Source organism: Canis aureus, chromosome 31, assembly GCF_053574225.1.
Source record: "Canis aureus isolate CA01 chromosome 31, VMU_Caureus_v.1.0, whole genome shotgun sequence".
NCBI lineage: Eukaryota > Metazoa > Chordata > Mammalia > Carnivora > Canidae > Canis > Canis aureus.
The window spans coordinates 28,219,451-28,244,230 of record NC_135641.1 but is presented as its reverse complement, the minus strand read 5'-3'; the positions used below and the strand labels follow the sequence as shown (position 1 = coordinate 28,244,230).

General features: G+C 34.8%; 1 protein-coding gene and 1 pseudogene across 1 annotated transcript in view; both read right to left on the bottom strand.

Annotated features, from left to right (window-relative positions):
* The window catches only part of LOC144302290 (dnaJ homolog subfamily A member 2 pseudogene), a 36,343-nt pseudogene extending 28,211 nt beyond the window's left edge, over positions 1 to 8,132 (bottom strand).
* A 7,387-nt stretch (positions 8,133 to 15,519) lies between these two features.
* The window catches only part of LOC144302289 (uncharacterized), a 303,035-nt gene continuing 293,774 nt past the window's right edge, over positions 15,520 to 24,780 (bottom strand). The window contains exon 3 of the mRNA XM_077879558.1: positions 15,520 to 15,577. Within this exon, the coding sequence (XP_077735684.1) occupies positions 15,520 to 15,577 (58 nt within the window). The remainder of the gene's footprint in view (positions 15,578 to 24,780) is intronic.

Below are 24,780 nucleotides of genomic sequence, written 5' to 3'. Positions count from 1 at the left end.
AAGGAAATAGGCATTGAAGTCTAAGAGGTAGAGAGGATGCCTCCCAAAATCAATAAAGATAGATCAACACCCTGACATATAATAGTAAAGCTTGCAAATTTCAGAGATAAAGAGAAAATCCTGAAAGCAGCTTGAGATGAGAATTCCTTAACATATAGGGGTAAGAAATATTAGACTGGCAGCTGACCCATCCAGAGAGACCTGGCGGGCTAGAAAGGGCTGGATCATAGGGGAAGAGAGAGAAAACCTAATGGGAAGAAATCAGAGATGGGGACAAACCATGAGAGACTCTTAACTCTGAGAAACAAACTAAGGATTGTTAGAGAGGAGGTGGGTGATGGGTGGTTGGGGTAACTGGGTAATGGGCATTAAGGAGGGCACATAATGTGATGAGCACTGGGTGTTATATGCAACTAATACATTATTGAACACTACATTTGAAACTAATGATGTACTATATGTTGGCTAATTGAATTTAAATAAAAAATAAATAAATGCACTGGGGTCATACTAGTATTCTTAAACACTTTTTAGGTTGATCCATAAGGCTAACCCCCTTTCCCATATACCTAAGATTTGCTCAGATTTTTGGTTTAGGGTTTCAGGAGGCTATTAAATGATAGTCCTCTTCCTTCTGGACTTAGAAATCCATTGAGCATGAAGGCATAGCAACAGAGAAAATTGTAAATGAAATGACTAGATTTATTACTCATTTAAAAAATAAATCAGAAAATGTGATTTCAAAACTGTGAAAAACACTCCCCAGGATTAAACATACTCCCTAATCTTGCAATACTTTCCATTAGAGAACTTGAGTTTTCTTTAAATCTAATATTGCTAACCTTAGAACATGGAGGAAGAAATCATACATTTGTTCAGTTAACATGCTGGCTCCTCAAAAGAAGTACTCAGAACAAAGCCAAAACATGCTTAATTCCTTCTCCACAGAATATAAACTTCAAGTAGAGGGTGCCTGGGTAACTCAGTCAGTTAATCATCTTCCTTCTGCTCAGGTCATGACCTGGGGTCTTGGGATTGAACCCCATGTCTGGCTCCCTGCTCAGCAAAGTCTGCTTCTCCCTCCCTCTGCTCCTTCCCCTGCTCATGCTCTCTCTCTCTATTAAATAAATAAAATCTTTAAAAATAAAATAAAATAAACTTTGAGTAGAATGACTCAGAAACAAAAGGAGAGGGGAGTTGATTGATTTTGCTGCAGTATTCCAATGAGATCATTCAAGAGGTCCTGACTGAGATATCCAGTAATCCAGTAATCCAGATTTCAGGCCTACCCTAGACCTTGGTGATCAATTTTTCTCCCGAATTTGCCAATACCTTGTAAACGTTGTTATGTTACCCAGAGGTCATTTGATGACTTGAAACAAAATAAGTTTATTCATACATCTTGTGTGTTGTTTATTTTTACCTTGTTTTTATCTCTTTAATCAACTTAAAATAGCTTTAGTGAATGCTGTGAATTGAGCTTTAGATTCATATTTTTCAAGTAAACAATTTTCAGCACTACTCATTAAATATTTCTTCTCTCTGTCCCAATTTATAATAGATTTTAAAGGAATACACTACTGATAACTATTCTTATATCTTAATATTATGATGATACACTCCTGTAAATTTGAAGATGTGGAAAATAAGTTTGGATTCTGAGAATCAAACAGAAAATATAGTATCTAATGAATCTCCCTGTAGGCCTATGACTATGTAAACCCATTTGGAAGAGACACAATTTTTCCCAGACCAGTAAAATGTATCTAATCTTCTTTAATGTATTAAATATATTTAAATAAAAATCCTGATTCAGAGGGAGGTTTCCTTAGTGACACAATCTAGAAAAAGCAGTCATTGAAGCAAACATAAGCAATATTTATCCAAACACTGTTCAGAGACAGGGAAACTTGGACCACTGGACTAAATGTACTTCTGCTCCTGAAGGTGAAGCTGTCTCTTTGGTGGGGAGGTATATACCCGGCTGTGGTCAACAAAGTTGAGGCAAAAGCTCTTAAATATTTAAATATTCCTACTCCCCTGCATGAGCAAAACAATAATGTGATATTCTAAATTTAGGGTATCAAACTGATGGTGTTCTGATTCCTGGATCATCCACATAACTTCTGAATAGAATGTGCCCCCTTGTATGTCTACCCTCAATCAAAGCTTATTGATCAGAAGGGCTTTGACGACTCTCATTTTCTGATACAGTGATTCTCCTTATAAATAAAATGATTTCTTTTGGGGATATGTCCTTCCATACAGCTTGACTACATGCAGTTTAAAATAATATTTTTTTCTGCCAATCAACAGATGAAACAACCAACAAATAAACTCAACCCACTGGGGATTAAAAAAGAATCAAAGATGTAACTCAAAAATTTGAAACAAATAGGATATGATTCAGCTACAAAGATGGTAAATGGGTAAGGGTGTCACAACCAGAGATTATTTTGAAAAATTCTTATTTTCAAGTTATAACATTGTTTTATTCACTAAAAAACTATTGTATGTAACAGTAAGGCAGCATATCTTTCCTTTCCATATTTCTAAATACTACAGTATTGAGACTAAGTCATGCTAAAATGAAAATACACTAAAAAAATCAGAGTTTTAATGCAATCTGATGTAAATCAGGCACTTCAAGAAAATTCCTGGCCAAGATCAGTCAGGAATGTGGACATTAAAATCCTCAATGAAGTATTAGAAAATTGGGCAGCCCCGGTGGCACAGAGGTTTGGCACCGCCTGCAGCCCAGGGCGTGATCCTGGAGACCTGGGATCGAGTCCCACGTCGGGCTCCCTGCATGGAGCTTGCTTCTTCCTCTGCCTCTCTCTCTCTCTCTCTCTCTCTCTGTGTCGCTATGAATAAATAAATAAAATCTTAAAAAAAAAAAGTATTAGAAAATTGAATCTAGTAAACAATTAAAAATAATAACACATGGTAACCATATGAAATACATCCCAGGAATGTAGAGTTGATATAACACTAGATAAACAATTCCATGCAACATAATGATTGACCAAAGGAGAAAAATTGTGTAATAACCTTAATAGATAAAGACAAATGTAAGGAAGAGAAGCAGAGCAGTCAAATCACGGAAAATAGTGGAGCGTAGTTTATTTTTTACATTTTCATGACTGTCTAAAAGCTTTAAGAGACACGGAACTAGAAAATGACTCCTATTCATACTTCCTTATGAAAATTCAATAAATTTATTTAATTTCAATACATGCAGGAAATAACAGTTATCATGTTCAGGGAAAACAGACTAAACTGGAGAAGTTACTACCATAATAATGTTTTTCCCTGATACTGTCATCTACTGATGTCTTGGGCATATATCATGAAATTCTAAATCTATCCTTATAATGAAGAATTAAATGATTATAGAGGTCAATGCTGACATTGTCTGTTACTGTGCTTAGTATACACATATACATATATTTTTTTATCTTAAAAGATCCTAGTGTACTCTTTCAGACATGCTGATATAAGCAGAATCCAGGGCTGCCTGGTGGGGTTAGTTGGTAGAGCATACAACCCTTGAACTCAGGTTTGTAAGCTCGAGCCCCACAGTGGGTATAGAAATTACTTAAAAAATAAAAATCTTTAAAAGAAAAAAAAAGTAGAATTAATAATAACAGTATTTTATAAATAATGACAGTTATTTTATAAATAACATTATTTTTACTCATAGAAACACAACCTATGTACTATGTAACTATGTTCCCATGTAGCATGTTTTGACAGTAATGAAGAGATATGATGTGCCCTGAAATATCTTTCTTATAGGCTAGTCATTTTTTTTAACTTCTACTATAATGTCTAAATTCACCATTTAAAGACAATTTTCACAGGTGATGAAAGTTTGATCTGAGAGATATTCTGAAAATCATTCTCTTGTCTGTCCTCCTCCTTTCTCTGACTGAGCTCACTGGATACCCTTTTCTTCAGAACAATCATGAAATCTCAGTACAGTATTAAACTCTGAGTTTAATCTCTGAGTTGGTTAAAGCTTGGCTGACCCAGTTCTACTACACACAGTGGCACATAGCCTGGTTTTGCTTATCCCCTGTCAGTAGGTCAGCAGAACAGTTGGGCTCCACATGTCTAATATGATCAATATACTAACCGGACATGTTCCTGTAACAAGGGCAGACACAGAAGAAATCAAGCAAAGCCATACACAACTCTTAAGGCCTATGTTCATAAATAGTATGCTTTTCTACTCATATTCTCTTGGCTAAAGCAAGTCATGTAGCTAAGGCAACAGTCAAGACGCAGAGAAGTCCACAATGAGGCAATGACATGGGTGCAGATACAGGGGGACATGAGAACTGAGGCCAATAATTTATTCTGGGGAAATGAAAAACTCACTTCCCCAATACCACATAGACTGTAAAGACTAGAGTTTTATTTTGTTTTTTATTTTTTTCCAAATGGTCTATTGAAAATGCATGTCTTTAGGATTGCCTCATGGAGAGAAACTTACAGTGCCAGACTAGGGTACCATACTTTGAGAAATATTGATTTAAGAAATCCAAAAAGTGGATCGTTAATAACTATAATAATAAGTATAATAGTTTCTATTTTAGGAGGCTCCAAGATCTTTTCTCTTTATTTTCATTGCTTTCAATTTTGCAGGTAAATGGTTTTCCTCACCCTGTTTTACTTGCTCCATCTATTCACAGACATCAATAAATCCAAGGGATTTTGTACTTCAGCTGTCTTTGGGTGATTTGCAGTCGGCAGATTTGAAGCCTTTGTGAATATCAAATAAGCTTGTTTGCCTCATCAGCTAACTGAGCAAATTTAAGAGAAAGAGTCTGCCTCCATATTAATTAAAAGCTTCCAGTATTTAAATCCATCAATCTAAATGTGATTCAATTCAGCGAGCAAGTATTGAGTTCCCTAAGCAAGTATTTCAGTTCCCTAAGCTGAAAGTTGTTGGGAAAACAGGGAAGGTTAAGAAAAGGACTCTACTAATTTTATATCGATTAGTAAATTCCCTCAAGTGGCAGATATTAACTATCATAAACTATTGGAGATACAATGCCAAGAAAGAATTATTCATTTTTTTGAGGTGCATGTGAGGAATGGCAAAGGGTGAGCTGATGAGCATGATCATTTTCTAAAAAAAGAGTACAGAAATGCCTCCTGAAGAGTATGGATATAACAGTGATAGGAATCGATTCACATCTTGTTATTAATGTTGCTGAGAATAACAATTAACAACAAAAAGCCCAAGTTTTTCAGAGGCCCAACTATCCTCTAAATTAACAGGGTCTTTTCAAAAAGAGTATTTTCCATCATGATATTCTAATCTTCTTTGCATAGCATAACTAAATCTAATATTCAGGGACTGTAAAAGTAGCAAATATTATCCTTGTACAAATGAATAAATCAGGTCATTAAAAAATATATTCTCAAGGTCACAGACCAACTCAGCAAGGGACATGGAACTAAAATAATCAATTTGTGACTTTTTATCATTATTCGATTCATATGCTGAGCAAAATTTGTCATCTCTCTCCTTAGTGAAAAATGAAGATTATCTAAAATATTAATGCTCCTAAGTTCATTAATCAATCATACTAAGGAAAATAGAAGCAGCATTGGAAAGGGTCAATTTCTTTCTCTATAGCATTATTGTTATTCATAAAAGTAATCTGATTTTTGCCTCTTTTAGTTTTCCCTCTAGGCTCTGTTTTATTCCTGATGCACAAGTTTTCATGGTATTCACAGCTGATTGTTAAAAATAATAGTTTACATTTATAAGGCAAATTCATTCATGGAAAAGATAAGTGTTTTAGATATATGGAAATGTAAACTTTCTATACCCGCACTCTAATCCTGGGATGAAAAAGGAAAGATGTACAATGTTTTTTATAGTTAAAATAAAATATTTAAAACTTAAAATACTAGAGACTGAAGAGGCATTAAGGATATTTTAATTTAATACTATTAATTTACAGATGAGAGTAATAAAAGCCTACAAAAAGAAAAAAAATGACTCACTCAAGATCACACAATTTGTATTTTATTTGGTACTCAAATCAGAGGGTGTTGCATGAATTAAATTTCACAAAAAAATTACTTAATACTTTCTATGTTCTCAGGCCAGTAGGTGATGCAAATATAAAGAGAACAGCCTTTACTCTAGAACTTACTCTGCAATAGACAGTTAGCATTTACGTGTCCTTTTACAGTGAACATTACAAATGACTATAGCACAAGAAACAGTAAGAAAAATGTTTTACAAGAAGTTACAAACAATGTGTTATTTGTGTGAACTATAACTGAGATTCATTTTCTGGGTATGGAAGTGAGGGAAACAAGGAAATGTGGAGAAAAAGCTTTTGAGATACACTAAATGTGCATCAGATTTTAGGAAAGCATTTTAAAGGAAAACATGAGCAAAACTACTGAAGCAAAACTTTGGGGCTTGTACAGAAAAAAACAAGTATGTATTTAAAAGAGTTGTGGAAGATAGTTTTTAAAATGAAACAGAGGATAGATCTTGATGAGGGCCTGAAGAGCGGGTTTATGAGTCCATCTTTTGACTCTTTCCCTATCTCTGATTGCAAGTATGCTTAGAAATTGGGCTCGGGATGCCTGGATGGCATAGTTGGTTGAGCATCTGACCCTTGGTTTTGGCTCAGGTCATGATCTTAGGGTCATGAGATCAAGCCCCATGTCAGGCTCTGCACTCAGTATGGAGTTAAGATTCTCTCTCTCTCTCTCTCTTCCACTCATGTCCTCTTTCTCTCTCTCTCAAATAAATAAATAAATCTTTAAAAACGAAATAGGGCTCAAAAATCCCACTTGAATATTCATTCAACTCATCTTTCTTTAAGTTCTCATTTCATACCCATTACTATTTACTATTCAGTCATTTTATAAGCATTTTGTGAAATGAATTAGGTTAGGTTATGGGAATTTAGAGATAGTTCCTTTCTTCAAGGAACCCACAGTTAAGTGAGGTGGACAGCTGGGTAGGCAAGGAGTTAAAGTACAATTTAATAAAAGCTAAAATGTAGTTTTGTATAAGCTGTTGAGAAACTATTCTTTTTTTCTGAAAGCATTCCCAAGGAAACGGACATGTAATTTATTGCTTGAAGAAGAAAGAGAAGTTTTCCAGTTAGATAAAAGGGAGGAAGAGCATTTATACACAGCATTGATGGAGGGCATATGTTAGAGATTTAGTGAAATCAAGATATACTATTATGATGATCCTAAGTATTTAAATACTATTAGAGAAAGGGTGAATGCTAGGTCTGCCCTTCTGCATACCCTTTCTCCTTTTATGGTCCCTGAGGAAAAAAGAAATGCACAAAGGCCAGTAAATATGTATTTTCTTGTTAGCTAAGCCTTTGACCCCACACGCCATTACTCTATTAAGCTCTCTTTTATCACACAGAATGGTTACTTTATTTGGCCAGAGGCTGAAACTGTTTTGTTTTTTGTTTTTTTTTGTTTTTGTTTTTGTTTTTGTTTTCTACCAGTATGTTCAACTAAAATGCTAGAATTTACCACTTCAATGAGGCAAAAATAAAATAAAATAAAATAAAAAAATCCTGCTTTCTCTAGAGAAATAGAAGCAGAGAATTAACAGAGGGCCTAGAGGAGCCCCAGGACCCACAACTTAGCCCTGACCTGGTCCACACAACTTGCCTCTGTGCTTCTCCAGCAGGAGAGCTAGCATGGAGCCACAATGGGTACAAAAGAGAAAGGGAAACCCACTGGAAAAGAAACACAGCCTGGTATGCTAAGAGCCCAGGGATATTACCATAGCTACTTAAAAGGGAAGAACTAAACACCAATACAGGTGATAACCCTCCCTGGATCTGATATGTTCTGCATTTATTCTTCAATGATCAGATTTGTATTCCAGAAAGAAAACTTAGGTGCCAATGTCGAGATTGACTAATTTTAAAAGTAAGTAATTATAGGTATTTCTGTAAGAAATATTTCAGGTTTTCTGCAAGGTCCAAGTCTGGACACTTATGTCAAGGGAGTTGACTATATTGCTTACCAGGACAGAGGGCTATAGGCTGGCGTCTCTGGGTATCATTGACCCTATACAACCCCATGACTGTATTGGAAAATCCTGTACAAATTGCCATGGGGTCATAATGCCACAGCTCATTTACTGCTTTACACAAATTAAATAGCTGCAAAATCCATCAATATTTACTGTAAATATGACTTTGTAGAGAGCCTTAACATTTTTGGCTCCCTCTTCTACTTTATTGAAGTATAATTGCCAAATAAAGTTGTAAGATATTTAAAGTGTACAATGTGATGATTTTATATACACACATATTGTGGAAGATTCCACCCATCAAGTTAATTAACACATCCATCACCTCACATGGTTACGTTTGCGTGTGTGTATGAGAACAATTAGTTTCTACTCTCTTAGCAAATTTCAATTATTCAGTATACTATTTTCAAGCAGAGTCACATGATATACATTAGATTCTCAGAATGTCTTCATTTTATGATGGAAAGTTTATATCCTTTAACCAATCTCTCCCTATTTCCCCCACTCTCTAGGTCCTAGCAGCTATTTTTCTACTCTCTGAGGTTATGAGTTAGATTTTCCTTTTTTTGATCCCATGTTAAAGTGATACCATACAGTATTTGTTTTTTCTCGATCTTAACTTCACTTAGCATATTGCTAACTATACTTAGCATAATGCCCTCCAGTCTTATTCATGTTGTTGCAAATAGCAAGATTTCCTTCTTTCTTAAGGCTAAATAATGTTCCATTATGTATGTTATACTTTACATTTTAAAAAATATTTCTATTTATTTGAAAGAGAGAGAAAGAGAGAGACACCAAGGGGAGGGGCAGAAGAAGAGGGAGAGAATCTCCAGTAGATTGCCTGCTGAGCCAGAAGCCACTTCAGGGCTTGATCCTAGGACCCTGAGCTCATGACCTGAGCCAAAATCAATAGATGCTTAACCAACTGAGCCACCCAGTGACTCCATCTCTCACATTTTTTTATCCATAGGTTGTTGCTATACCTTGACTTTTGTGAAGAATGCTGCAATTCAATATACCAGTACACATCCCTCCTTAAGATAATGGTTTTACTTCCTCTGGATATATGCCTAGAAATGGGACTGCTGGATGATATGAGGAACCTCCACACTGTTTTCCATAGCAGCTGCATCCATTTGCATTCTCACTTATGGTGTACAAGGGTTCACTTTTCTTCATATCTTTGTTAACATTTGCTCTCTTGTCTTTTTGAAAGTAGACATCCTAACAGGTATGAGGTAATATCTCATTATGGTCTTAATTTACATTTCCCCAAGTATTAGTGATGTTGAGCAACTTTTCATGTACCTGTTGGTTACTTGTATGTCTTTTTGAGAAAAATATCTACTTAGGGTCCTTTGCCCATTTTTAAATTATTTGAATTTCTGCTATTGAGTTGTATGAGTACCTTGGATACTAATATATTTTGGATATTAACCTTTTAATAGTCTTGTGGTTGCAAAGAGTTTCTTCTATTTCATAGTTTCCTAGGTTCCCTAGGTTGTCTTTTTTTAATGGTTCTTTTTGCTATGCAAGAGTTTGACATAGCCCCATCTGCTTTTTTTCCTTTATTGTTTTGTATTGATGTCAAACCCAAAAACTCATTGCCAAGACCAATGTAAAAAAGCTTACAGTGTAATTTTTCTTCTAAGAGTTTTAGACTTTTGGGTCTTTTTTTTAAGATTATTTATTTATTTTTCATGAAAGACACAGAGAGAGAGAGGCAGAGACATAGGCAGAGGGAGAAGTAGGCTCCCTGTGGGGAGCTCGATGTGGGACTTGATCCTAGGACCCCGGGATCACGACCTGAGTCAAAGGCAGATGCTCCACCGTTGAACTACCCAGGTGCCCCTACAGTTTCAGGTATAATGTTCAAATCCTTATTTTATTTTATTACTTATTTTTGTTACACAAAGGAAACTTTATTTGCAGCAAATGAGATCATGGGGAATAACTTCCAAAACCATGACTCCCCCAAGCAAGGGTGAATGGGTTCTTTTGGTCTTTAATCTATTTTAAGTTGATTTTTGTATGTGGTGTACAAGGATACAACTTCATTCTTTTGCATGTGGCTGTCCCTTGACCTCTGTGTCTGTTTTTAAACTAATAATATAGTATTTTAATTACTATAAATTTGGAAATATTTACAATCAGGAAATGTGCTACCTCCAGCTTTGTTCTTCTTTCTCAAGATTCTTTACTTATTTGGGGTCTTTTGTGTTTCCACATATGTTTTAGGATTGTTTTTTTTCGGCGAAGAGGGAGAGTTTGACTTCTTCTCTGCCAATTTGAATGCCTTTAATGTCTTTTTGTTGTCTGATTGCTGAGGCTAGGACTTCCAGTACTATGTTGAACAGCAGTGGTGAGAGTGGACATCCCTGTCTTGTTCCTGATCTTAGGGGAAAGGCTCCCAGTGCTTCCCCATTGAGAATGATATTTGCTGTGGGCTTTTCATAGATGGCTTTTAAGATGTCGAGGAATGTTCCCTCTATCCCTACACTCTGAAGAGTTTTGATCAGGAATGGATGCTGTATTTTGTCAAATGCTTTCTCTGCATCCAATGAGAGGATCATATGGTTCTTGGTTTTTCTCTTGCTGATATGATGAATCACATTGATTGTTTTATGGGTGTTGAACCAGCCTTGTGTCTCAGGAATAAATCCTACTTGGTCACGGTGAATAATTTTCGTAATGTATTGTTGGATCCTATTGGCCAGTATCTTGTTGAGAATTTTTGCATCCATGTTCATCAGGGATATTGGTCTGTAATTCTCCTTTTTGGTGGGGTCTTTGTCTGGTTTTGGAATTAAGGTGATGCTGGCCTCATAGAACGAATTTGGAAGTACTCCATCTCTTTCTATCTTTCCAAACAGCTTTAGGAGAATAGGTATGGTTTCTTCTTTAAACGTTTGATAAAATTCCCCTGGGAAGCCATCTGGCCCTGGACTCTTGTGTCTTGGGAGGTTTTTGATGACTGCTTCAATTTCCTCCCTGGTTATTGGCCTGTTCAGGTTTTCTATTTCTTCCTGTTCCAGTTTTGGTAGTTTGTGGCTTTCCAGGAATGCGTCCATTTCTTCTAGATTGCCTAATTTATTGGCATATAGCTGTTCATAATATGTTTTTAAAATCGTTTGTATTTCCTTGGTGTTGGTAGTGATCTCTCCTTTCTCATTCATGATTTTATTAATTTGAGTCTTCTCTCTCTTCTTTTTAATAAGGCTGGCTAATGGTTTATCTATCTTATTAATTCTTTCAAAGAACCAACTCCTGGTTCTGTTGATCTGTTTCACAGTTCTTCTGGTCTCGATTTCGTTGTTTTTGTTAAAAATGCCATTGGAATTTTGATAGAAATTACATTGAATCTGTAGATTTCTTTGGGTTGTATGGGCATTTTAACAATATAATTATTCCAACCCATGAACATGGAATAGCTTTCCATATATGTGTCTTCTTCAATTTCTTTCACCATTATTTTATAGTTTTCATTGTACAGATCTTTCACTTCCTTGATTAAACTTATTTTTAAATATTTTATATTCTTTTTGATGTAATTATAAATGGTGGATGGGATATTTTCTTAACTTTTCTTTCAGATAGTTTGTTAGTGTCTAGAAATTCAATGGATTTTTGTATACAGATTTTATATCTTGCAGCTTTACTGAATTTGCTTATTAGTTCTAAGCATTTTTTGGTGTTTTCAGGATTTCTATATATAAGATTATCATGTCATCTATAAACAGACAATTTTACTATTTCTTTCTGATTTGGATATATATTTTTTCTTTTTGTTTTTTAATTGCTCTGGCTAGGACTTCTTAGAATAAAAGTAGCAAGAGCAGGCATCCTTGTCTTATGCCTGGTCTTAGAGGAAAAGTTTTCAATTTTTCAATGTTGAATACAATGCTAGCTGTGGGCTACCCATTTTGCTTATCCATTTATCAGTTAGTGAACATTTTGGCTATTTCCACTTTTGAGATATTATGGGTATCACAAATAACAAATAAACATTTGTATATCAGATTTTGTGTAGACCTACATTTTCGGTCCTCTTGGGTATATACTTAGGAGTGAAATTACCAGGCCATAGTTTAGATCCACATTTAATTTTCCAGAAGATATCCAGACTGTTCTCCATAGGGACTACACCATTTTTCAATCCCATATACAATGTTTGATGGTTCCAATTTATACACATCCTTCATGTTTTTTATTATAATCATCCTAGTGAATGTGAAGTAACATCTTATTGTAGTTTTTCTCTAATGTTGAACACCTTTTCATGTACTTATTGGCCTTTTGTCTATGTTCTTTGGAAATATGTCCATTCAAATCCTTTGCCCACTTTTTAATTAGGTTATATGTCTTTACGTGTTTGGTTCTTATATATTAGCCTCTTATTAGACACATGATTTAAAACTATGTTCTCCTCTGATTTCTTTTTTATGAGCAGATTTGTTGTTAAGTCTACTTTCAAATTTTATGGTGCCTCTCAGTTTTCAATATTTCTTGGCAAAGTTAATAACTTTTTATTAGATTTTAAAGTATCTATAAAAATTTTATCATTCTATAATATTCTATGGGTGTATACAAACATTTTTCTGTTATTAAGCCTCAAGATCTAGGAATAGTCAGTGGGCACAACTTGCACTGGAGAATTGAGAAAGTGGCACCTCATATTTATTCAAGAGTTTTTGTTGGTCAGAATTTCATGATCTTTATATGAAGCCAATTATAAGATCATTTCAGGAGATAATTGAATGTTAATGATCAATTAGAAAAACTAGAGTCAGCTTCAGTGAAGACTTATTTTAAAAATATTCAAATAAGTGTGAAGATTTTAGCAAAGTATCTAAATATCCACATCAACCATTAAATAATTATCTTTTCCAGAAATGTTCTAAATGGATTATTAATTGGCTTCTATCCTCATTCCCTTCTTCTAAAATAAAATTTTTGCTGTACTATAGTGTATACTGGATAATCTTGAATGTAGTGCTACACAGAGAAAGACTGTCAGGTCCAGAGGTTAAGAAAATACAAAAGTACCAAAGTGATATATTATAATCATTTTTCATTATCTTTATACCCTTTGAAAATTAGTTAAAAATAACACCTCAGGTATATTACTTAATTAAATATTTATCATATTTCTTGAACACCTGGAATAAGAAGTGAGATTGAGAGTCTACATGCTACACTTATGGATTTGGACTTTGTATGATTGTTTCTACTGGCATACCTTCATCTTTTGGTACTTGATTATGAACATATAAACATGACTTCTTTTAGAGGATAGAATCAATGCTCAAGTTAGAATAACTCAAATAATGTGACCAAGAGCAGGATGGAGAAAACTTATAAGAATACTTAGGTTGTATGAGACTTGTTTGGAACTATGTCTGTACTTGTAGTCATCATCATAAAACACAAGCTCCTGTTTCATAATGTGGACCCTACTTTGGAAAACACCTTCAGTATTAAATCAACCAACTGATCCTCCCTGATGTGAAGAAATAGCGGAAAGATTTCTATTGAAATGTTCTATTGTAATCTGTAATAAAATATTAAAATACTCATTAATGTTTGATCTGCTGATTATCTTATGGCCCATCAAATTTCATTCTTTTCCACAAAACCCATTGCTTTGATCCTGAATAATTAAAATTTCAAGATTCTCTCTCTCTCTCTCTTTTTTTTTCTACAATTGAATCAAAGACATCTTTGAAATCTACATAAGTAAAAGACAAGCTGTTACAGAATGAATATTCTTCAGTTAGCACAGAGATGTGTCAGTATTTTGTAAAGGCCAATTAAGAGAAGAAGATAAAGTAGGAAGATATTTTTTAAAATTATGTCATTGAATTAAATAGAATAGAAACTAGGCCTACATGTTTGGATAGCACAATTTATTTCAGCATATTTTAAATACATCATTTCTTTCCACATTTCTTTCTTCTCACTGCCCCCTTTACTACATGATTTTAATTATTTTTAATGTATCAATGTGTATACATATATGTGTGCATTGCCTCAGTAGAAGCAATAACTACAGTTCATGCCCTGAGTCTGGGATTACAGTAAACATTCACACTCTTATTTATCTTGAAACATCAGGTTTCTCAGGTTTTGCAACTTAAAGTCCAAAGGTCCTCCTCAACTCACTGTAGTGTAGGATTTTGGAAAGCAAATCTCAATGCTAGCAGTTTGGTAAGTTAAATAAAGGTTGTTACAAGTTTTTTGACCTTACAGAGGTTAATTCTGGTACTTCGTTACCTCATATATAATATTTGAAATTATAAAGGAATCCAGACAAGATAACTGGTCTATTCTTGACCTAAAATTGATCAACAAAGGATTCTTTTTACTTTCAGTGTTCCTAAGCAAGAAAGTGTGTCACATAAGTGTTTTTTTTTTTTTGGCTGTCATGAGGCCAAGGTAATTTTGAAAATCAGCAGAGTGAGGTCACAGAAAATTAGAATTTCACTGAAATTCAAGCTTTTTATTTTGATAACCATTTTTTAAAAAGATTTTATTTTATTTATTCATGAGACACACACACACACACACACACACACACACACACACACACACACAGAGGCAGAGACACAGAAGGCAGGCAGAGGGAGAAGCAGGTTCCATGCAGGGAGCCTGAAGTGGGACTCAATCCCGGGTTTCCATTATCACACCCCAGGCTGAACGAGGCATCAAACTGCTGAGCCACTGGGGCTGCCCAAACCTTTTATTTTGTATGATAGATTGCAAAGTACACAAATAGGAACCAGCAAGTTTGTAAATGGAGAACCCTAAGTTTTGAATTACTTTAGAAAAAAATCCTAAATCTCATGGCAATAACTAATTTCACTGACTTCTGTGACACAAAGATGGTTTATTTAAATCAATTTTTAAATTGCCTATAAATGCAAACGTTTTGTTTCCATGACTCCAAAGAGCCTGACTGAATGTCTTACTTGGATAAATTTTCCTTTGTTTTCTTACAAAGTTTTACCACATTTACAAGGAAAATAATTTTTCCATTTGATTCTGTGAAAATATAGGCAATAAGGATTCTCATTTCAATACTGATAAAACTAAAACATATTTGAAAAAATACTTAAACTCTTTCAGCAATGAGAACTAGAAAAATATGAATAAAATAACACTTTGGCATAATTTTATTATTAAAGTGATCTCTACGGAAATAAATGAGAAAAGTTATTCTCTCTAGACTTTTGTTGATGACAGAGTATAAGAAAAAATCTTACCTTTAGGGATCCCTGGGTGGCGCAGCGGTTTGGCGCCTGCCTTTGGCCCAGGGCGTGATCCCGGAGACCCGGGATCGAATCCCACATCGGGCTCCCGATGCATGGAGCCTGCTTCTCCCTCTGCCTGTGTCTCTGCCTCCCTCTCTCTCTCTCTGTAACTATCATAAATAAATAAAAATTAAAAAAAAAAAAATCTTACCTTTATAATGTCAAAAGTTCATATATGTTCATCTCAGCTTGTCTTCTGTTTTTTACACATCTAGAAACCAAAAGAGAGGTTATACTATAATCTGCATTCTCCAAGTATTAGTGCAAGTTAACTTTATATAATCATGATAAATCATTTTATAAATTAAAATAAAAGGTGATTATATCTACTTGATAAACAGAATTTTAAAATATCATATAGCAGGCATCATATTAATGATGAATTATTAAAATCTTTTACCATAAGATAATAATACCTGCCATAAGCACTATTTTTTAACACTGTACTGGAGATCTAGTGGTTACTAGAAAAGAAAAAGAAACATAGAAAAAGAGAAAAAAATTGTGATTATTTACAGATGATATTATTTTGTATGTAAGAAATATAAAAATTCAAAAATCTAAGCATTGGAATTGATAAAATGTAGTAAGGTTATGGGACATAATGTTAGAACTGTGCTGAAATACAGTAGCAACATTTTTTTTTTAATTTTAAAAAGGATACTATTTACACTAGCATATAAAATACTTAGGAATACACTTAACAAAAGATACTCAAGACTTTTACTGGATAAGTATGCAATATTATAGGGAAACAAACAAAACAAAAAACTAGAGAAATGTAATGAAATGTCACATTCATGGATTGGATGATACAATATATAAAAATGTCAATTTCCCACCAATTGATGTGTGAATCAAAAATGTAACATCGATCAGAAACCCCAAATCCCCAAAATTAGTTTTAGTAGGGGAGTGATTGAAAGCTGACTCTAAATTTATATGGAAACACAAACAGCAAAGAATTATAAGACAATTTGAGGACAAATAAATTTGGAAGATTTGCATTAATGGCTATTAACACTTATTAAAAGCTATAATAATAGTATTATATTGGTACAAGAATGGATAAATTGACAAAAAATAGAGTCCAAACCATACAAATATGGTCACCTGGCTTATTGCAAAGGTGATACTGCAGTGTAGTGGGGAAAGGTGATTTTTCTTAGTAAATAGTACTGGGACAATTCAATATCTCATGTCTTACACAGATTTTCACATAAGATAGACAAATTAAGACATAGATATAACATAAAAATAAAGCTTTTAGAAGAACACAGAGGAGAATTTATTAATGAATTGAGATAGGCTTGCATAAAGAGAACACACAAAAATTTATAGGCAAAGAAAGTAGATGAATTGGACAAATTAAAATTAAAACTTTTGTTCACTAAAAGACAGTTTTTTAGAGAACAAGATAACAGCGTCAGATAAATATTTATAATACATGTATATGTGTCAAAGGTTTATTGTGAGAATATACAAAACAAAACAATGGTAAAATGATAAACAAATCAATAGGAAAATGAGCAAAGACTTGAAAAGCATTTTCAAAAAGAAGATAGCCAAATGGAAAGATGCTAAATATCTACGTCATAAAAGAAACGCAGATCAAAGCCAAAATTCAATGCCACTACATTGCTGCCAAAATGAATTAAAAAATACTAAATTTAACTAGGTTATGAATTGTACCCTGCTGGTTTGAAGTATAAGTTTGTAAAAACACTTTGGGAAACTATTTGACACCCTATAATCCAGGGATTCCTTACCTAGGTATTGATCCAACAGAAATGTATATTGTGTTTATTTTTAAGTGTATATTGATACTTATAGCAGCACATTTTATTAGAATGTCCATTAACATTATTGTCTTTTTACATAGTAGAATATGAGACAGCCATGAAAATGACAAATTTCAATTAGATACAACAACATAGATCTCATAAACAAAATGTGGAGCAAAAGAACCCAGATGTAAGAGACAGCATATTATTTCATTTATAGAACATTAAAAACAGAGGAACCTCATTCTGTTGGAAGTCAAGGTAGCTGTTAATCTTGTACAATATTGTCACCAAAGAGGAAATAAAGGGTGCTTCTCAGATGCTTGTAATTCTGGGTGTCTTAATATATGTGCTGTGGCATCTGAGTGGCTCAGTCAGTTACGCATTCGATTCTTTTTTTTTTTATTAAGATTTTATTTATTTATTCATGAGAGACAGAGAGAGAGAGGCAGAGACACAGGCAGAGGGAGAAGCAGGGTCCACGCAGGGAGCCCAGTGTGAGACTCCATCCCAGGTCTCTAGGATCAGGCCCTGGGCTGAAGGTGGCGCTAAACCGCTGAGCTACCCAGGCTGAACTAGGCATTCGATTCTTGATCTCAGCTCAGGTCTTGATCTCTGGGTTGTGAATTCCAGCCCTGTGTAGACCCAGTGTGGAGTCTACTTGAAAGAAATATATATGCTAACTATATGTGTGTATTCAGTTTATGAAAAATTAATTGCATTTCATAGTCCTCTAGTTTCTACTTTTCTCTATTAGACTTCGACTTCAGGGGAAGTATAGAACAGAAACTGATCCAGCTGCATGAAAAAGATTTAGCCTAAATGTCACCACAACGCATACTTTTATCCATTGCTTAAATATTTTCAGTTATTTATTTATCAATTTATTATTCATTGATAGTAAATTTCTAGAAAGATACACAATGAAGCTGCAGTTTTCATTTCAATACTATCAGGATATTCTCCATAAAGAGATCCATATTTCTATCATGTTTATTCAGGAAAAAAATGATATGGTGGTATACCTGTCACCTAACTGTGTTTGATTTTATCATTCTTTGTTATTAAAAGGCAGCCATTATTATTTTAAAATGCTATTTCACTTTACTTTAAATATCAATGCACTGTTTTTCTTTTGCAATAATTATCTTTTCATGTTCTTTCACCAGAAATAGGCTAGGAATTTAGCTCTATGTCTAAATTTCAGTCTGCAAAAATATCCCTGCTCTCATCTTCAAACAGAAGGTGTATACTAGGCCACACAGTTACCAGATAGTCATCAACTGGGAAAGCAATCTAATACAGATTCTGTGCTGTGTAATTATTAGTCCCAACCAGCTGAGTCAGAGTTCATTAGAGAAAACATTAGGGGGCTGCACATCTCTCACTGATTGTATGAGCCTCGTCCATGAACTTTAATGGGATCTACATGCACACAGTCAGGAGAGTTCCAATAGTCAAACTTAAAAATAGCCATTTTCTAACTGCAGTAATACACTGCAGATTTTCCAGTTATATGGAACTCTTGGGGACTAGATTCATTTAGCCTTTGACTTCATTTAGCACAGAACACCCACAGGAAAACTTTATGGCATTTTAAGTGTGTTTGCTATCGTGTATTACTGCTTACACAAACACAGAGTTATGCTTGCATGCTCAATTTTTTAGGCCGTAGTATTTTTCAGTTCTCATCATCAGACTCTGGCTTTGGGTGGTTGCTTGGATCGGAGAAAAATTGACTTTGTATTTGAACTTGGTCTCAGTTTTGCCTGAGACTTTTATTTTTAATCAGAAGTTTTAATAAAAACGTTTAATTACAAGTTTTACATAAAAAAAAGAAAAGTATAGCACTTTTTCCTTAGTTATGTGTTTTTTTGCACATCCAAGTTTGGATGTCTAGAATTATCTAAGGAGCTGACCCATAAAATCTGGGCCTTTAATGCTATTAGGCTTATTAGCGGCAGGTTGTTTTCTAGTTTTCAGCATGACAGTGCCCACAAAAATCATGATTGCTATGTCCCTTCTCTTATTTTCCAGCAGTTCACTCTTGCAAAGTAAAGAACAGGGGACTTCTGTCATTTATAAAAAAAGAAGATGGTCTCTATATGGCTTTTAAGAAGCACATGTCAATCTTTTAAAGAGATAAAACTAATAGTCGTGTATGTTTAAATTTTTGGTATGAATTTGTAAGCATACTTTGTAAGCATGCTAATATTAAAAGCGTATCCATATTAAGCAATTATTGCAGACTTCCAGATCAGTGGTCCTCAAACATTTTAGTGTGCATCTGATCACCTGGCAGGTTTATTAGAATATAGATTGTTGATCCTCACTCCTAAAATTTCGGATTCATTAAGTCTGTCTGAGACTTTGCACTTCTAACAAGTCCCCTGGTAACGGTAATGCCATTAGTCTTTAGATCTCACTTTGAGATCCACTGATGTAGAGAAAAGCAATATTCCGGATATAACTTTAACTCTTCTTCTCCATTCTAGAAACGCTATTGGAAGGCAGATTTTTGAGTGTCATGTTATGTTAAGAACAATCCTGTATCTATTTATCTATTTAATAAGTATGATATTTTATTGGTAATAAATTTTGGCATATCCCAAGTGTATGTGAACATGGCGGTGGAGACTGACTTCTGGAATGGCTTCTGGAGGAACAAACCCCAGTTACCCCTCGCCATTGCCTTTCTCCAACATCTGTTTTTTTCTAGCCCCACTCTTTACTTCAACTACTCTCTGGCTCTTACTCTTCTACCTCACATATTCTCCATACACAGAATGTCAAAGTTTTACCAGTCCTGTCTTCATACTCCAGCACCCTCCCTGCAGTTTCTCCACCAAGTCAAGGCCAAATGGTATACATATTGTTTTTGATACATTCCTGTGCTAATAATCAAGGGACCACCATCACCACCACACACAAATCATTATCTTCTCAAACAGCTTTTGTGTCCTTTAATGACAGGTAATCTCTGAGTAACCATATTTCAGCAAAAGTGCTAGAGGTCACCTTGTCACAGTCTCTGAGTCTTTCAAATGCAATTTTTATGAATGAACTTGATGGGGGCATTCTGGAGCTGACACAGGAAGCTCACTGATCTTTCCTATGCAGCCCAACAGAACTGTTCTTTTGCTCAGCATAGAGTGAAATATATCCTTTTTGCTTCCTGGGCGGGGCATGTACTGAGGCTTCTCCAGGAAATCATAGAGATGCTTATCCACTCATTCTGAAGGATCTCAATACAACTTAAACAATAGAGTAAGGGAGAGACACATTCTACCCTCATAGAGGTGCCTACCTTAGATAGAGCTTAAAACAAGAAGTCAAGAATGGATCATAGTTCCCAATGCAGATAGTCAATTTAAGTTCTAACGATGATTCTGAATTATAAGTATAATTAATAACATAAATTCATCCAAAGGGTGATTGTATGCTCAGCTACTTGCTGTTTTAAATAGGAGAGGCTAAGGCAAGCCAACTCAATGCTATTCTGTTTTCTTTGACAACTTGTCTGAATTTTTGTACATTAAGTTAATTTCAAACTACACTGAATACATTTGGGCTCACAGAAGGTTGCCTCTGGTTTTAATCTACTTTAATTATTGTGCATTGTTTCTTTTAAAGTCATGCAGTTTTATTTACATTTAATGGAATTTACCTTTAACTCAATTCAGGAAAGCTTCCAGTGAAAACCTGCTGTTCCCTTAGCCTGGAATGACCTTGTCTCTTCTATCCCTCTCCCCATCCCCTTTTTGTCTATGGAGTTTCTCATATTTTGAAGCACAACTGAGGTTCCTTCCCCTATTATTTTTTCATCTTCATATCTCATGTCCTTTAAAGGAAGCTTTTATAGCAGTTAGCCTTATTTGAGTCATTTTTTTTTTATTCTCTATCAGTGCCTAATAAAGTAATTTGCCTAGAGAGGTGATATATATATATTCTGTTATTAAAAATCATCAATTCATTAAGCAGTTATTAACTGTTTCAGGTCCTATGGAAGAGGCTGGCACTATAGAGAAAAATAATATATGATTTCTTTTCTAGAGGAACTCACAATCTGTGGGAAGATACAGGCATATAATCCAAAAAATATAAAACATTATATCAATTTCATAATAAAAGTACTTCCAGAGTGCTTTGACAGCACTGAAAAGCCATAACTCTTTAATTCTCAGGAATTAGGGAGGATTATACATAGGAGGTGATAGAAAAACTGAGCATTAAAAAGAAAAGTGACTAAATAGATAGGGAAAAAAAACTTTCATCCAGTTACTGGCACACAATAATCACAGGGTGTTGCAGATCCACATGATGTGCTGGGACTACAGTTTGTCTATTTTATTTATTTATTTATTTATTTATTTATTTATTTATTTATTTATTTATTCATTTGCAAGAGAGAGAGAGCATGGGTAGGGTGGTGGGAGGCAGAGGAAGAGAGGGAATCTTATGCAGGCTCCATTGCCCAGCATGAAGCTTGATGCACGGTTGTGTCTCAGGACCCTGAGATCATGACCTGAGATGAAACCAAGAGTTGGACACTTAACCAAATAAGCCACCCAAGCGCTCCTATAGCAAGTAGTTTATTTGTTGGAGAGTGCCATACATGTAAAGGGTTTCAGGATATGCAACAGTTAAATACTTTTGCCTCTTGTCTTTCTTTCTTATCATGTGCATATGATGAGTAGGAAACAACACCCTTACCTGTCGAGAAAGTGCTCATTAATCCCTCCTAAATCTCATGACTAAAAACAGAGAGAAAAATCAGTTAGGGTAGTTGAGATTCAAGGCAATAGTAATACCTTCCAGAAGTATGATATCATATCTCATTTTCATTTATACAATAAGCCCTTATTGAGGCTTAACAATTTGCATGGTACTGGGCTGATTACTATGGAATGTACCAACATAATTCAATCAATAGAGTAAAGGAAAAAGCAGACACAAATAGTGATAAACATAATCTCTTATATGCAGGATAAGTGGAGTGTAGGAGTGCAGAGCAGAACTTGATGACTCATAACAGGGGTAATAGGGGAGTGCTTCAAGAGAAAAGCAGTAACTTTAGTGAATTTTACAAGAAGAGTAGCGTTTGGGATAGAGAAAGAGAATCTTAGCCAGAGAAACTGGAACAAAAATAGTCAGTGGGTTGTAAATGTGTGTAAGTTCAATATTCCAGGAGGCTCACCATGATTTGGGAGCTTCTTGCCTTGCCTTGCAGGGCTTGTACACACTAGTAAAAACACACTAGTAAAAACTAGTAAAAAATATATATTTGCCTCTAATTGTGAAACATCTGGATACTAAGGAAAGGAAGTACCTACAAGAAAGATTAAATTCAATAGAGTTTGTCCATAATGTCATTCAGCCAAAACTTAGACATTTAAAAAAAAACAGTTTATTTATTTAGCATGAGCAGGGGGAGAGGGAGAAACAGGCTCCTCATGGAGCTCAATGAGGGGCTCAATCGTGGGACCCTGAAATCATGACCTGAGCTGAAGGCAGACACTTAACTGACTGAGCCATTCAGGCTTCCCTAAGCAGCTTAGTAAAAAGAAATAGTTGCTGTGAACTTTTTCAGAGCAGCATATGAACTGTTCTCTGCTGCTGCCAATGAGATATAAATTATTTAAAATAAATTATGTAGATTTATCTTAATAAGAGTAAATAAGGACATCATTTTAATGGAGTGTGAGCTTCTTCCATAACTGGCTGCATCAGCATCTTTAGAGTTCCAGAGAGGCCATCCCTAGCGAAGCCATGTTGAGGATGTTATTTATTTATTTATGGGTAAGCTTCCTCAGATTTGGGAGCAGTGAGGCAATATGCTGACGTCACATCAACAAGAACACACTGAGTAAGCTGACCTTTGATATTTCTTGGAGTGAGAAAGTTATAAGGCTAAGTTTTCTCTGAGAGTGTGAAGCCTAGAGGAGAACCATTCCTTAGGCCCTGTCATTCAGTAGAAAGAATTAAGGATGTGGAATTGGAGTTAGAAGGTCTGACATCAAGCCGTAGTTCTATCACTTACAAGGCACCTGACTTTGACCAGGGTGCTCAATCTCTCTGGGGCTCCGTGTCTTCCTTCCAATACAGGGATAACCATTGCATTGTCTACAGGTTTGTTGTGAGGACAATGAGAAACAAAAATGGAAGTATTTCATATAATGTAGGTAGTTGCCAATTTTTGTTATTATTTTACAGCTGAAAATTTGGTAGGAAGTAGTGTGCTAAAAGTAGATTAGAATAAACCGGGAATCTTGTTTTCTTCCTACATGTTAAGATTACCTGCCCAGAGCTCTCAGGAGGTTTTGCTTGCTTATACTCAAATTTCCTTTTTTTTTTTTTTTTCTCCTAAGATTTCTTCTAAAGAAAGGCCTTTTAAAGTGACAGTTTCTCACTCTGAAGACTTTTGCCATTTCCTCAAACTGCAAGGCTTCTCACATTATCCCATCTGGTATTTGATGTAAAATATACACCCCCGTGATGTGCTAATTGTCTCCAGAGTATGGCCTCATAATTGTAATTAGTTCTTTTTGCACAGTTTCTTCCTGCCATGGATAGTATTTTTCTAAATGATAATATGGGATTGTCTGTGTCAGAGCAACAGTTCATTGTTTCCAAGAGCACGCATTTTAGAAGCCAGCAGAAGGTCTGTCTTCTGTAAAGGGCAGCAGCTCTCCTGTCACCCTATTGTCACACCCTTTGTGGCAGCAATGTACCCAGGCACGTGATGAGGGAGACTGCTCTGAAGTAGAAAGACATTAAGAATCCAAACTGTTCCTTTATTATCCCTAAAAAAGAACAACACAAGCCGAATACAAATAAATTATCCAAATATAAATGCAGAGGCAATTAGAATTGTGAATTTAGCAAACTGAATATAAGATATTTTAAATCTAGTAATCACAGATAATATGTATATGTGATAGGTCTTTGTGTAACACTTAAAATGTACCTTAAATTTATTATTTGTTACATACATCTCAGAAAGGAGAGGATTCTAGCAACAAGTATGATAAGATCTTAGCCCTATTTGGGATGAGAAAGAAAATGATGACCTGGGAGATACTTTTCCAGGGACAGTGAGAAACTCACCTCCAATGATAGCTCAACAGGGCTGATTAGTAAGGCAAAAAAGACAATGACACACAAAATCAAAATACGTTAAAACAAAGGGTGTTGAGATACAGAAACATCTCAGGAAGAATAAGAAATTGTCAATGAATATTGTGGCAGTGGAAATGGAGAGAATTAAATATATTAAAGAGAAATTGGGAAAGGGAAATTGATAAAATTGAGTAAATGTTTTGAAATGGTGGTAAGGAGTGAAAAGAGTAAATAAATAGTAAAGTATAATTTCTAGGCTTTGACTTTGGAGTACTAGGCAGTACCAGTAGTCCATATGACAACCATGGTGGAAATTGGTTTTTAGAAAAGGATAAGGAGTTTATTGATAATTTGAACATTCTGAAATGGATAGGTCTTTGGGGTATTCAGGTAGAAATATCCAAAAGGCAGTTGAGGTATATTCATGTAGATCCTGGGGGAATGTCAGGGCTAAATTTACAGATTCTGAAGTCATTTATTTATACATAGAGCTAATCAAAGCTATGTAATG